Raw genomic sequence first — 15,033 nt, 5'->3', positions numbered from 1 at the left:
TAGGAGGAAATGTTGCTTTCTTAAAATCAAAGCTGTAATGCATCCTGATGTCTTTGCATGCTGGTTCAGTAGGTGCCCCCAGAGAGAACTGCAGGTCTTGACAGTTGGTCTTGCCGTCAGCAACCCTCTTCTGGTAGACAGACCGCTCACTCTGAACAAGCAGGAGATGCTGCTCTTGCTTCTTCAGCTTGGCTGACTTAACAGCTTCTGCCAGATTGGCAGATCTGAAGACCTGATAGTTGTTCCTCTGGCACTGCCAGCATAGGTCTGTCCTAGGCTTAGTGCTTGAGATGTGGGGCAGAAATGTTCTCCACAGCCCGAAGGAAGACAGCCCAACTACACGTACCTCTGGAAAATACAGAACAAATGTGAGATCAATAAAAGTAGTGCCAATCATGTTGGAGGTCAATTAAATAATCAACACGTGTATGCTTTACATACCAAGTGTTTGAGTCATTGATTTCTTGTAGAGACGCCACATTGCTGCTTTTGTCACATGGGATGGCAGCAGCTTTCCACCAAAGTGTTTGTGTCCTGGGTGGCATCCTGGTAATACTATTGCATTATGCTCTGCGCAGTTGTTGATGAAATTCACCACTCACTGCAAGTCCTCATGCTTCAGGTGTAACCTGTGCTTGCTTGGGTCAGCTCTTATTCTAATGGACGGCATTAGACCATTCTCCTTGTATGACTGGTGGAGGAGAGTGAAGCGTGTTCTACTGACGTTGAAATACGAATTCCAGATACAAATATTAGATGCGAAATGGCATTCTGAGATAACATCACTACACACAGTTCATACACGTAACTTAGTGTTAGCTAGCAAGCCAGTAATCTAACCTCAGCTAAAGTTAGCTAGCTAACAGCAAGCTTTAACTTGGCGTCTTTTGTTTAGACATTTAACGTTAGCTAGCTAGCTAAAAAATTAACTATAATCCCAAACCATAGAGTACTAGCAAAACAAACTGATTGTCATAGTTAGATAAAGTTAACCAAATAGGTTCAATGTTAGCTAGCAAGTCAGCCATCGAACTTTAGCAGGCTAGCTAACAACAAGCTTTAATTTGCAATGAAAACAACTTTCGGACAAAATTAGAAACGTATAATATCTGAAACTGTTGCTAGACTCTTACCCGTATACATGGATGAAAGCTTCACGGCAGACTGCAACGCCTTTCCATTTAGTTTGCACAGCTCAGAGAGAGTCAGAATGGCACGATCGTTCTCCAGAAAGTAGTCCATCACAACTTTTCCCCACTGACCTTTGTCGATAGCCTGATAAATTCAGGGGAGCAATATTATTGAGAGCAGTTGCAACATATTTGCAGTTCTCCATGGCTAACGTTATATCTTTCGAACAAACTGCAGTAGAAAGGATTATCGACGCATAACGAGCAGCTCACTTTATAGACACAAGATGCTACACCGCAGCCCACTCATTATCTCAGCCAATCATGGCTAGTGGGAAGGTTCCTGTCTTCTTGTTTGGCTAAACCAACTCGGCTTGTAATTTAACAACTTTATTCCTAAATGTGTTTTACGTTCAAACGCCTCTCTGGTGACTTGCGACATACGCCTAGTTTCCTGAAATGGGTCACATATGTGCGAACTCCTTCACGACTGTTGGAAAAGCATTCCAGGTGAAGCTGGTTGAGAGAATGCCAAGACTGTGCAAAGCTGTCATCAAGGAAAAGGATGGCTACTTTGAAGAATCTAAAATGTATTTTGATTTGTTTAACACTTTTTTGGTTACTATATGATTCCATGTGTGTTATTTTATGGTTTTGATGTCTTCACTATTATTCTACAATAATAGAAAATAGTACCAATAAAGAAAAACCTTTGAATGAGTAGGTGTGTCCAAACTTTTGAACGGTACTGTACATTCACACAAAATAGCAACCAAACAATGAGCAATTGTTTATCATTGTGCATCATTCATTTGAACCATGTCATCCACTGACATTCATATATATATAGAAATGGTGTAACACACGCATCAAGGATTTGTCTTCTTATCTCTGAAAGTAAACATTCCCTGTCTTAGTTGTCAGTCATACAATAGACTAGAGCCTTGATGGCCTACAGCATCAACACCATTCTCTTTGAATCCCTGAACATTTTGGCATTTCTAATTTCAGTCTGCTGCGATTTATCTAATCAAGGTTGTCCTATGAATGTTTTGGAGATAATGAAGATTGGAGAAGACGTGACATTTTAGAGAGATGGCACTATCGTGACGTGTACAGGGCAAGGTTTTCACACCAACACGCTTGTGTTAGGGCACATCTTTAAAAAGGTCAATCTTTAGCAATGGCTTCATGGACAACATTGACTTAGATCCACAGATGGAGATGGTCTGTTTAGATACAGTGACTGTATGCCAATACTCTATTGTGCGTTAGCTTTAGAAATCACAGGGCTGAATCCACTATTTTCATGATGTCAGGGGACCAAGTGTGTTGATTGTGTGTTTTAAAAATAATAATATGAAAGGGGTTGTGTTCATTAGGAAACATAAGTAACAAAACAGACTCAATCATATTTGTTTTTCATTGCAAAACATTTTTGCTTTTTCCGTTGCGTGCCCTTATGAACACAACTCCGTCTCATACCCTCTGAATCTTTCCCCGCTAGCCCCATCAATGCCGGAGTACGAGACAGACATTCCCCCTCTGAATGAGACGGACACCACCATCACAGTTCTGCTGAAGCCTGCGCAGTCCAGAGGAGCTCCCGTCAGGTACCACACTATGCCATCACTTCAGTCAGGTCCATTATGTCTGCAGTACGGTGAGTTAGTTACATGTCCAGGTGTCTCCATTTTGGAAGTGTTAACTTCAACCTAGTCTGTTTTTCTCTGCTTCAAATGTGGAAACTCGTGCATAAAGCCTAACAATTTTGGGGGGTTGGCATTATGGAGGTGTCAGATGGACAAAATAATGGTGTTTGGGAAGATTGTATATTTGGTTGTTTTTACTGCTTATCTGCACAGTAAGAAATTAATTGGTAATACACAACACATGATAGTGCAGTTAACACTTACACAAGGTTGCACAAGGTTCAACCAAAGTGTTACCCCCTTTCTTTCTCTAAAAAGACAAGTTACAAGCATTTATTCCAACCTTGAAATGGTTCACCAAAGTCCAGAGAATCACACGACAAACTATCACCCTCATGCACCTAAGGAGATCACGAATATCATGGACACATTAGAACTAATGAATATATGGAGGCTTAAAAACCCTGAGCTAGTGAGATACAGTGAGATACAGTATACAGTACATGGAGGAGGATTAATCAAGCTAGTAGTCTTGACTACTTTCTTTTGTCCTTCTCACTGGCTCCAAAAGTTAAAAAAGTGTTGATAGGAGACAGAATGTGATCAGACCACCATCTAATTGGCATCCACATAACTCTTACCGAATTTTGTTTTTGAAAGAAAACAAGGACATTTTTGGTCCATTAAAATAACATAAAATTGATTAGAAATACAGTGTAGACATTGTTAATGTTGTAAATGACTATTGTAGCTGGAAACCATGGTGCTTGCCTACGGAGCTGTGAGGGAACGGCACCTCCGTACCTTCAGGCTCTGATCAGGCCCTACACCCAAACAAGGGCACTGCGTTCATCCACCTCTGGCCTGCTCGCCTCCCTACCTCTGAGGAAGCACAGTTCCCGCTCAGCCCAGTCAAAACTGTTCGCTGCTCTGGCACCCCAATGGTGGAACAAGCTCCCTCACGACGCCAGGACAGCGGAGTCAATCACCACCTTCCGGAGACACCTGAAACCCCACCTCTTTAAGGAATACCTGGGATAGGATAAAGTAATCCTTCTAACCCCCCCTTAAAAGATTTAGATGCACTATTGTAAAGTGGTTGTTCCACTGGATATTATAAGGTGAATGCACCAATTTGTAAGTCGCTCTGGATAAGAGCGTCTGCTAAATGACTTAAATGTTAATGTAAATGTAAATGAAACAGCTGATTTTTTTATGGAATATCTAAATAGGAGTACAGAGGCCCATTATCAGCAACCATCACTCCTGTTGTTCGAGATCTTCAATTTCTTGGCAATTTCTCGCTTGGAATAGCCTTCATATCTCAGAACAAGAATAGACTGACGAGTTTCAGAAAAAAGTACTTTGTTTCTGGCCATTTTGAACCTGTAATCGAACCCACAAATGCTGATGCTCCAGATACTCAACTAGTCTTAAGAAGGCCAGTTTTATTGCTTCTTTAATCAGATACACAGGTTTCAGCTGTGCTAACATAATTGCAAATGGGTTTTCTAAAGATCAATTAGCCTTTTAAAATGATAAACTTGGATTAGCTAACACAACGTGCCATTGGAACACAGGAGTGATGGTTGCTGATAATGGGCCTCTGTACTCCTATTTAGATATTCCATAAAGATCTGCCGTTTCCAGCTACAATAGTCATTTACAACATTAACAATGTCTACACTGTGTTTCTGATTAATTTGATGTCATTTTAATGGACAAAAATTTAGATTTTCTGTCAAAAACAAGGACCTTTCTAAGTGACCCCAAACTTTTGAACGGTAGTGTACTCTAGGTACAGCAGATCCCCTTATTGTATGGGATACTTTCGAATGTGCCTTCAGAGGCCATGCAATTCAATACTCATCCTTAAAGCAAAAACGAATTTCGGTCAAAAGAGATTAGACTAACAAAGGAAATAGTGGAACTAGCACCACAGATGGATGGCAATAAAAACAGTACATAGAAGCACAGAATTAAAACATAAAGAACTGGAGGAACTTATTCAAGAATGATCAAGAGTACTATATTAATAAAATAAAGCAAACTGGATGGAAAATGGTTAAAATGCACCAAATTATTTTTCATCTTCGATGATGAAGATTAAAAATGAATTTGGGTCATTTTTCACCATTTTCCATCCACAAAGAATTTACAGGGGTGGCAGTTAGCCTAGTAGTTAGAGCGTTAGGGCCAGTAACTGAAATGTTGCTAGATCGAATCCCAGAGCTGACAAGGTCAAAATCTGTCTTTCTGCCCCTGAACAAGGCAGTTAACACACTGTTCTAAGGCCGTCATTGTAAATAAGAATTTGTTCTTAACTGACTTGCCTAGTTAAATAAAGTTTAAATAAAAAAATTCAAAGACAGAAACACGTTACAAGTATTTCTGATCACCAAATTATATTTTGAAAGAGGAAGCTAAATATTTTAAGTATATTTTCTCTTTTCAGTCTCCTCCATTTTCCATCTCCACTGAATGATGTTAAATATTTCCTAATAATAGTGTAAAATTAATACCTGTACAGAAAGACTTGTGTGAAAGCCAAATTACAGAGGAGGAATTTCTTGATACAATTAACTCCTTTCAGTCCGGAAAAATCTCAGGGCTTGATGGCATACCAGTTGAGTTACAGTATACGAAAAAAAAAATTATATTCTCAAAGATCCACTATTCACATGTTTTACCGACTATAAAAATGATAGACTGTCAGATACACAGCAAGAAGGTCTGATTTAAATATTACTAAAACAGGACCCATGTGGTAAGTATAAAGATCCAGTCCATTTATAAAACTGGAAGCCCTTTACACTTCTATGCATAGCGCATATAATTAAAAAGGTTTTATTGGATATTATTCATCCTAATTAGACAGGTCTTTTTACATTGACAATACATTGGAGATAATATAAGACTTGAAACAATGAAAACTATGAAATATTTTTTTTAAAAAGGCCTGGTCTTCATAGCAGATTTTGAAAAGACCTTTGATAAAGTACGACTACAATTTATGTACACTGTACAAAACATTAAGAACAACTTCCTAATATTGGGTTACTCAGAACAGACTCAATTCGTCTGGGCATGGACTCTGCAAGCTGTCGAAAGCGTTCCGCAGGGATGCTGGCCAATGTTAACTCCAATACTTTCCACAGTTGTGTCAGGTTGGGTGGATGTCCTTTGGATAGTGGACCATTCTTGATACACACGGGGAACTGTCGAGTGTGAAAAACCCAGCAGTATTGCAGTTCTTGACACAAACCGGTGCACCTGGCACCTACTGCAATACCCTGTTCAAAGGTACTTAAATATTTTGTATTGCCCATTCAACCTCTGAATGGCACACATACACAATCCATCTCTCAATTGTCTAAGGCTTAAAAATCCTTCTTTAACCTGCCTCCTCCCGTTCAACTACACTGATTGAAGTGGATTTTGTGGCATCCATAAGGGATCATAGTGTTCACATGGATTCACCTGGTCATGGAAAGAACAGGTGTCCTTAATGTTTTGTATGCTCAGTTTATACATGCCTGGACTATTTTAATTTTGGAGAATCTCTTATACAATGGGTTAAAGTTATTTATAGCAACCCCAGGTGTAAAATATTGAATAATGGTTACTTCTCAGAAAGTATTGAACTGTCAACAGGAGTTAAACAAGGTTGTCCACTTTCTCCTTTTCTAATTGTTATGGCCACCGGAATGTTAGCTATTAAAATCAGATCTAAGAATAATATCAAGGGGTTAAAAGTCCAGGGCTTTAAAACAAACGTGTCAATGTATGCCAATGACTCAAGTTTTCTCTTAAATCTGCAATCTGGATTACTGCACAGTCTCATTGAGGGTCTAGATCATTCATGATATTCTGAATAGGAATGGTGGAGTTGTGTCACACACACAGAAATGGGAATGTTTTCAAATATATCTATTTTTATTTTATTTCACCTTTATTTAACCAGGTAGGCCAGTTGAGAACAAGTTCTCATTTACAACTGTGACCTGGCCATGATACAGCAAAGCAGTGCGACAAAAACATAAACACAGAGTTACACATAAACAAACGTACAGTCATTAACACAATAGAAAAGAAAAATAGAAAAATCTGTGTACAGTGTGTGGAAATGTAGAAGAGTAGGGAGGTAGGCAATAAATACGCCATAGAGGTGAAATAATTACAATTTAGCATTAATACTGGAGTGATAGATGTGCAGATGATGATGTGCAAGTAGAGATACTGGGATGCAAAAGAGCAAGAGGGTAAGTAATAATATGGGGATAAGGTAGTTGGGTGTGCTATTTACAGATTGGCTGTGTACAGGTACAGTGATCGGTAATCTTCAGCGTCTCATCCCGTCAGCGGGATCAAAATCCAGCGAAAAATCATATCGGCAATTAGCATTAAAAAAATTAATACTTTTTTTAAATTTTTTATTAATATATATATATTTTTTTTATAGATACACCTCTCCTGAATCGACCCACATCGTCCGATTTCAAAAAGGTTTTACAGGAAAAGCAAATCATTAGATTATGTTAGATGAGTCCATCGTAAAAAGCAGCAACATAGCCATTTTCCGACCAACCACTTGCATCACAAATAACCAAAAAACAGCTAAATGCAGCACTAACCTTTTACAAACTTCATCAGATGACACACCTAGGACATCATGTTACACAATGCATGCATTCTTTTGTTCAATAAATGTCATATTTATATATAAAAACACAATTTTACATCGGCGTCTGACGTTGACTAACTATTTTCCCCTCAAATGCGTCCCGGGAAACAGTGCTACAATTCCCTAAATTACTATTCGAAAATGATTTTTTAAATTTATATTGTCAATCTAACATTTATAGATGAATATCTCTTGAGAACACCTGTCATCCCAGATTTTAAATTAACTTTACTGGGTAATCACACTTTGCGATAAAAGGAGATGCGATACTCAGAAAATGAGCTAATATACCGAGCTCGGCGCCATCTTGGAACAATCGCATGTCACATCTCATCTTGTATAATATTGTCAATAATCGCCTACCTTTAGTTGTCTTCATCAGAAAGCACTTCCAGGAATCCCAGGTCCACAACAGATGTATTTTCGGTCGAAAAAGTCCATCCTTCATTTCCATTAGCCTGCTGTTGGTAGCGCGTCCTAGGGCTCTCTCCAAATGCTCCGACGTGCGCAGGGCTGCAGTTTCGGATAAAATGAGATTTTCCCGCCTTTAGGTTCGTTCAAACATGTCAAACGTTGTAAAACATTAATCTTCAGGGCCTGTAACACCAAGAGAGCCAATAAGATTCGACGGGGACGATTGTAGAGTGTTTTAAAACGTTTCCAAAGGTGGGGGTAGACAGGGCCGCCGGCGTCATAATGGTGATGGCCCATCCCCTGTGACCAATTTCCAATGCGTCTCATTCACTGAGTTTCGACTGTATAAGGCTCAAACCACTGTGAAAAGACTGGCGACATCTAGTGGAAGCAATAGGAAGTGCTCACTGAACCATGGTTAACGGTGTGATTAATAGGGAAAGATGAGAAGTCGAGTCCACAATTCAGAATTCCACTTCCTGTTTCAATCGGTCTCGGGGTTTTGACTGCCATATGAGTTCTGTTATACTCACAGACACCATTCAAACAGTTTTAGAAACTTTAGGGTGTTTTTTATCCATATATAATAAGTATATGCATGTCCTAGCTTCTGAGTTTGATTAGTAGGCTGTTGAAAATGGGAACGAATTTTTTTCAAAATGCGCTGTGGCGCCCCCTATCCTAGGGTATCCTCAAGAGGTCAGGATAAAGGTCAGGATGATATCAAAGAGGGTGCCCATGGTTACGGATTTAGGGTTGTACCTGGTAGGTTCCTTGATCATTTGTGTGAGATTGAGGGCATCTTGCGTAGATTGTAGGTCGGCCGGGGTGTTAAGCATGTCCCAGTTTAGGTCACCTAACAGTACGAACTCTGAAGATAGATGGGGGCGATCAATTCACATGGTGTCCAGGGCACAGCTGGGGGCTGAAGGGGGTCTATAACAAGGGGCAATGGTGAGAGACTTGTTTCTGGAAAGGTGGATTTTTAGAAGTAGATGCTCGAATTGTTTGGGCACAGACCTGGATAGTATGACAGATCTCTGCAGGCTATCTCTGCAGTAAATTGCGACGCCGCCCCCTTTGGCAGTTCTATCTATTTCAGAATTTTTGGTGTCCTTCCTAAGCCAAGATTCAGACACGGCAAGGACATCCGGGTTGGCGGAGTGTGATAAAGCAGGGAATAAAACAAACTTAGGGAGGAGGCTTCTAATGTTAACACGCATGAAACCAATGCTTTTACGGTTACTGAAGTCAACAAATGAAAGCGCCTGGGGAATGGGAGTGATGCTGGGGGCTGTAGGGCCTGGGTTAACCTCTACATCACCAGAGGAGCATAGGAGGAGTAGGATAAGAGTACTGCTGAAGGCTAAAAGAACTGGTCGTCTAGTGCGTTCAGAACAGAGAGTAAAAGGAGCAGATTTCTGGGTGCAGAAGTGTAGATTCAAGGCATAATGTACAGACAAGGGTATGGTAGGATGTGAGTACAGTGGAGGTAAGCCTAGGCATTGAGTGACGATGAGAGAGGTTTTGTCTCTAGAGGCACCATTTAAGCCAGGTGAGGTCACCACGTGTGTGGGGGGTGGAACAAAAGGGTATGGTAGGCATATTGAGCAGGGCTGGAGGCTCTACAGTGAAATAAGACAAAAATGACTAACCAAAACAGTAATAGACAAGGCATATTGACATTAGGGATACACATGTGTAGCCGAGTGATCATAGGGTCCAGTGAGTAGCTAGGTGAGCTGGAGGCACGGTGATTCAGACAGCTAGCAGGCCAGGGCTAGCAGGCTAGCAGATGGGCCTGATAGGGACATCGCAACAGGAGAGCTTGTTGAAACCCCTCGGACGGTTACGTCAGCAGACCAGTCATGATGGATCGGTGGGGCTCCAGCAGCAAAGGGTCCAGGCCAATTGGCAAAAGAGGTATTGAAGCCCAGGAATTGTCTGATGGATCTCTTCTGCTAGCCGGGAGATGGGCCTAGCTCGAGGCTAGCTCCAGGCTAACTGGTGCTTGCTTCGGGACAGAGACGTTAGTCAGGAGTAGCCACTCGGATAGCACCTAGCTAGCTGCGATGATCCGGAGTAAAGGTTCAGAGCTTGCGGTAGGAATCCGGAGATGTGGTAGAGAAAAGCAGTCCGATATGCTCTGGGTTGATATCACGCTGTGCAGACTGGCAGGAATTGACCGGACTGAGGCTAGCAGATGTCCGAGTTAACGGTGATGACCACTAGCAGTGGCTAACTGACTACTAGCAAGTAGCTAGTTAGCTGGCTAGCTTCTGAAGGGGGTTCCGGTTCTAAAGTATAAAAAATAGCAGATCCATACCACATTGGTTGAGGCGGGTTGCAGGAGAGTATGTTCAGTCTGTAGATGGACATTGAGATTAAAAATGTAAAAAATAAATATATATGAAGAAAAATGATATATACACGGGACGGGACAAGACGAAACAAAACAGACATCCAACTGCTACACCATCTTGGATTATCATGTTTGCTCTATCTAAAGTTACAACCAACTGATTGCAACATTAACGCATAAATTGAGGACGTCAGTGAAAGGGGGATAAGGTTGGGAACTTGTTTGTCTGCCCTATATTAAAAAACACATTTGGCAGATTTTCTTTGCATAAATAGAAAAATATACCAGTTTCATTTGAGGATCAAAATGTTGACAGCAGCGCCATACAGGTTGAAAAATACCTGGGAAGAGATTTTCGAAGTTCCAATTTCATGGCACATAGTTTATGAACTGACACACAAAACAATGCTTGATTGAACACTGAGTTTTTTAAATTTAAATTATACCCAATTCTCGCCACCAACATAATGTTATATAAATGGGGCATACAACAATTTCAGCACTGCAGAAACAGAGTCATTAGATCATTTATTCTGGTATTGCCCCCATGTAGCTTGTTTCTGGTCACAGGTTCAAGAGTGGCTGAAAAATCACAACATTCAACTAAACCGACCCTATAAATAGCACTGTTGGGCAATTTGGAAAGCCTTAGTCAATCAATTAATATAATAATACTCTTAGCAAACATATTCATCTTTAATTTACAATCTATGAAATTAGAAATGTTCAGAATTAATTTAAGACATCACAGCACAGTTGAAAAATACTGTATATGGCACATGGAAATCAAGAAAGGGTGGTCTACGGAGATAGGTAGGATGGGCTGAGAGTAGCTGAGGGTTGGGATTAAAAGCTCATGATCTGCAAGAGTTCGGACTGAAAACGCAATTTATTATGTATACCGTATATATCTGAGTACCTTTTAATGTGTCTCTCAAACTATATTTCTCTCATGTAATGCTGTGTATGAAAGTGCCATGTATGAATAACGAATATGTAACAAAATAGCTGTAAAAAAACTAAAACATAAAACAAAGTATGTTTTGTCCTCCGGAGAGGGTGAATGGGCCAATATAAATTAAATATACATACAAAAAAAATCAAGACAGAAAGTCCATCCACTTCGCATGTATCACAACCTTGAAATGGTTCAACAAAGTCCACAGAATCTATTAAATTAAAAATAGAATTATTGTTGGTATGGTGGGTGTTTTGAAGTATTAGTAGCAGTCATTCAAATAAGTGCAATTTGTATGCAAAAGGAATTAAGGGGATCATGTTACATTTGTATTGTATTTGGTGGAGCAACACAGTTATTTTCAAAATTTCCTTTAGTGCAAGTTTTGAAAAAACAACCTTTTTTTATTTTTATTTAACCTTTATTTAACTAGGCAAGTCAGTTAAGAACAAATGCTTATTTACAATGATGGCCTACCCTGGCCAAACCCTGACCCGGACGACGCTGGGCCAATTATGCACCGCCCTATAGGACTCCCAATCACGGCCAGTTGTGATACAGCCTGAAATCAAACCAGGGTCGGTAGTGACACCTCAAGCACTGAGATGCAGTGCCTTAGACCGCTGTGCCACTTGGGATCACCTTGACGAAACAGACACGACATACTAGCCAATGCCAATTAAACACTACTGGCCATTGGCTTGGAACAACAGCTTAACCGCTTTTGGAACATCAACCACATTGACATTCATGAAAATGTGTTTAGTGTGTGCGTATTGAATTAGGCATTTTACGCTCTACCTAACATCCCAGAAGGAAGTTATGTCCCAGTGTTAACTGTCAGAATACCTAAAGTTTGGTTAGAAAGAAAATGCTAATTTACTTGCTATTGTGCTAACAATATTTTCAGGCATTATGGAATTTAAATATCTGAAGGGAAAAATGCAATGTGCACCCAAGTGAGTATACATTGTTCTTTCATTTTCATAGTACCTCTAAAAATATATTTTGGGGGAAATTTACAGTGCTTGCTTTCCTCCAGACGTGTTGTTGGCATTCAGGCCAAAGAGTTCAATCTTGGTTTCATCAGCCCAGAGAATCTTGTTTCTCATGGTCTGAGAGTCCTTTAGGTGCCTTTTGGCAAACTCCAAGCAGGCTGTCATGTGCTTTTACTGAGGAGTGGCTTCCATCTGGCCACTCTACCATAAAGGCCTAATTGGTAGAGTGCTGCAGAGATGGTTGTCCTTCTGGAAGGTTCTCCCATCTCCACAGAGGAACTCTGGAACTCTGTCAGAGTGACTATCTGGTTCTTGGTCACCTCCCTGACCAAGGCCCTTCTCCCCCGATTGCTCAGTTTGGCCGGGCGGTCAGCTCTAGGAAGAGTCTTGCTGGTTCCAATTTTCTTCCTTTTAAGAATGATGGAGGTCACTGTGTTCTTGTGAACCGTCAATGCTGCAGACATTTTTTTTATACTCTTTGCCAGATCGGTGCCTCAACACAATCCTGTCTCGGAGCTCTACGGACAATTCCTTCGACCTCACGGCTTGTTTTTTTCTCTGACATGCACTGTCAACTGTGGGACCTTATATAGACAGGTGTGTGCCTTTCCAAATCATTGAATTTACAACAGGTGAACTCCAAATACGTTGTAGAAACATCTCAATGATGATCAATGGAAACCGGATGCTCAATTTCAAGTCTCATAGCAAAGGATCTGAATACTTATGTAAACAGTGTGTCGATTGATGAGGAAAATATTTTATTTAATCCATTTTAGAATAAGGCTGTAACGTAACAAAATGTGGAAAAAATTAATTTGTCGATATACTTTCCGAATGCACTGTATATCATAGAGGTTAACTATAATACATGTTATTCATATGCTCTATTTAATTATTTGATGTATCAACTACTAAATCATTTTATAAACACTTCAAATATGCCCCTAAGTGCTACCAGATGGGCATGGGCTTCATTGCCTCATGTTGAAAACAGGCCATTACATGGTAAATACAGTAGCCTAAATCTCACATACAGATAATGCTTTAAATTGTCTCTAGAACATAAAAGCTCTGGACTCTACAGCTGTAGCCCTTTCCACTCACAGACCTTGTCATCTCGAATACGGGTTGAAAATTGCTGATTTTGTCATTGATAAGCGCCTAAATTGGAATGCAGTTGCTGTACAGTAACATGCTATACATGACGTCAGAGCTGACATTCTCGGCTTCACAGCATTGTGTGGGTTTTGACTGACAACCGTTATAAACTTGAGCACCACGCGATACAAGAAGATGCTCCCATCCCTCCTGCTAATTGGGATACTTTTGCACATGCGTTACTGAGTGAGGGAAATGCTGTAAATAGAGAGGAGTCAATGTGTTCTAAAAGATGAGACATTGAGCATCGAAATGAATACCGCTCTAATTTTATACAAGCAAACCAAATGTGAACTTTACATTTCCATATTTCAAAACATATGACATTTACAGTATCAAGGTTTATGGTCGCTATGTTTGATCTGCAGTTATAAGGATGACATGTCCTGAACAGAATGAGCTGATGTTTGTAGTATTGTGAAGAAAATTCCCAGCGGAGCGCGCACTTGAATGCTCTCATGACTCCGTTCTATGTACACCAACATTACAATCAGTTTGAATGAAGTGCCTTTAGAAAGCCTAACAATATAAGATCATATTTTATAATTTAGCTAGCCATGTTGGCAATAGAATAAGCTTTCAAATTATGCCCACTACCCCAATTGCGATTTATAATGGAACATTTTTGGATTGCGTGAACAACAACAGCGCTGTGTTCCAAACAAAAACTACAAGTGTCCTTGCTTCAGTTGGTCAGTGGCAAAGCTAGGAGAGCTAAAAAAAAAATAATACTTATTGTTGAAGGCTCTTTCCTTGAGTCATAGAAGTGCATTGGAATTACTTAGGACCTGTGCACACTTTGGAGAGGTGTGTGGCCACTTGGAGACACCAGTTAGACCTCTCACTCAAACCCTTGTAATACTTTTTTCTTATCTTGCACCCAATCCAAAATGTCAATGAATATTCTTATTATGTTACTGAATATATCCAGATTATTTTCTGATTTTGTTATTGACAAATTCTGTGAAAAGTACAGATAATGTAAAATATACATAAAATCAACAGTTAAATGTTTGGATTCAGTCTTGTTTCAGGTGAACTGTTGTGTCCTCGTCTTTGGCCTGATAATTTCCTGATAATCTCCAAAGTGTTCTCTTTCAATTGCTACTATGGTCATGCATTTGCTTTTTATAGTTCTTCTGTTAGAAACATTTCAATTTGGCCTTATCCATATAGGCCAATTTACACGAGTGTAAGGGGTTAACGAAAATGTTTCATGTTTACAAAAAAGGTCACGACATGATCAGACAGCATGTTGTTACGTCCATCCTGCACACACAGACGCAAACAAGCCATTTTTCCACCGCACTTGTTTGGTCTCTGAAAACCATTAGCTTGAATTGGATATTTGCTGTCAGAGAAAACAAAAGTGCACTCTCCTTTGGTCATCAGCAATTATCCCATATGAAAGATTCCAAATTAGAGGCTAGGATAATTTGCCCTAGTCCTTTACAGAAACATACATTTCCCTAATTGTGAAGTGTGTTCTTGGCATAGCTGGACGTAATTGCGGACAACCACTATAGCGTCCAACGGCTCAAAAGAAGTCCTTATCCAATCATGAACCCCGGCGCAGAAACAAACCCTCTCATCCAGGCTGTATCACATCCGGACGTGATTGGGAGTCTTTGCTAGGTAAAGCCCCGCCTTATCTCAGCTCACTGGTCACCATAG

The 15,033-nt window shown here is 40.1% G+C and overlaps 1 protein-coding gene across 5 annotated transcripts in view; it reads left to right on the top strand.

Annotated features, from left to right (window-relative positions):
- The window catches only part of LOC106565046 (receptor-type tyrosine-protein phosphatase T), a 500,470-nt gene that overhangs the window by 355,214 nt on the left and 130,223 nt on the right, over positions 1 to 15,033 (top strand). For all 5 annotated transcript variants that reach the window (XM_082958989.1, XM_082958987.1, XM_014131664.3 and 2 more), the window contains exon 11: positions 2,638 to 2,743. In XM_082958989.1, coding sequence (XP_082815115.1) covers positions 2,638 to 2,743 — 106 coding nt within the window. The remainder of the gene's footprint in view (positions 1 to 2,637; positions 2,744 to 15,033) is intronic.

Source organism: Salmo salar, chromosome 12, assembly GCF_965601325.2.
Source record: "Salmo salar chromosome 12, fSalSal1, whole genome shotgun sequence".
Lineage (NCBI taxonomy): Eukaryota > Metazoa > Chordata > Actinopteri > Salmoniformes > Salmonidae > Salmo > Salmo salar.
The sequence above is the reverse complement of the archived record's forward strand: the minus strand, read 5'-3'. Positions and strand labels throughout refer to the sequence as shown.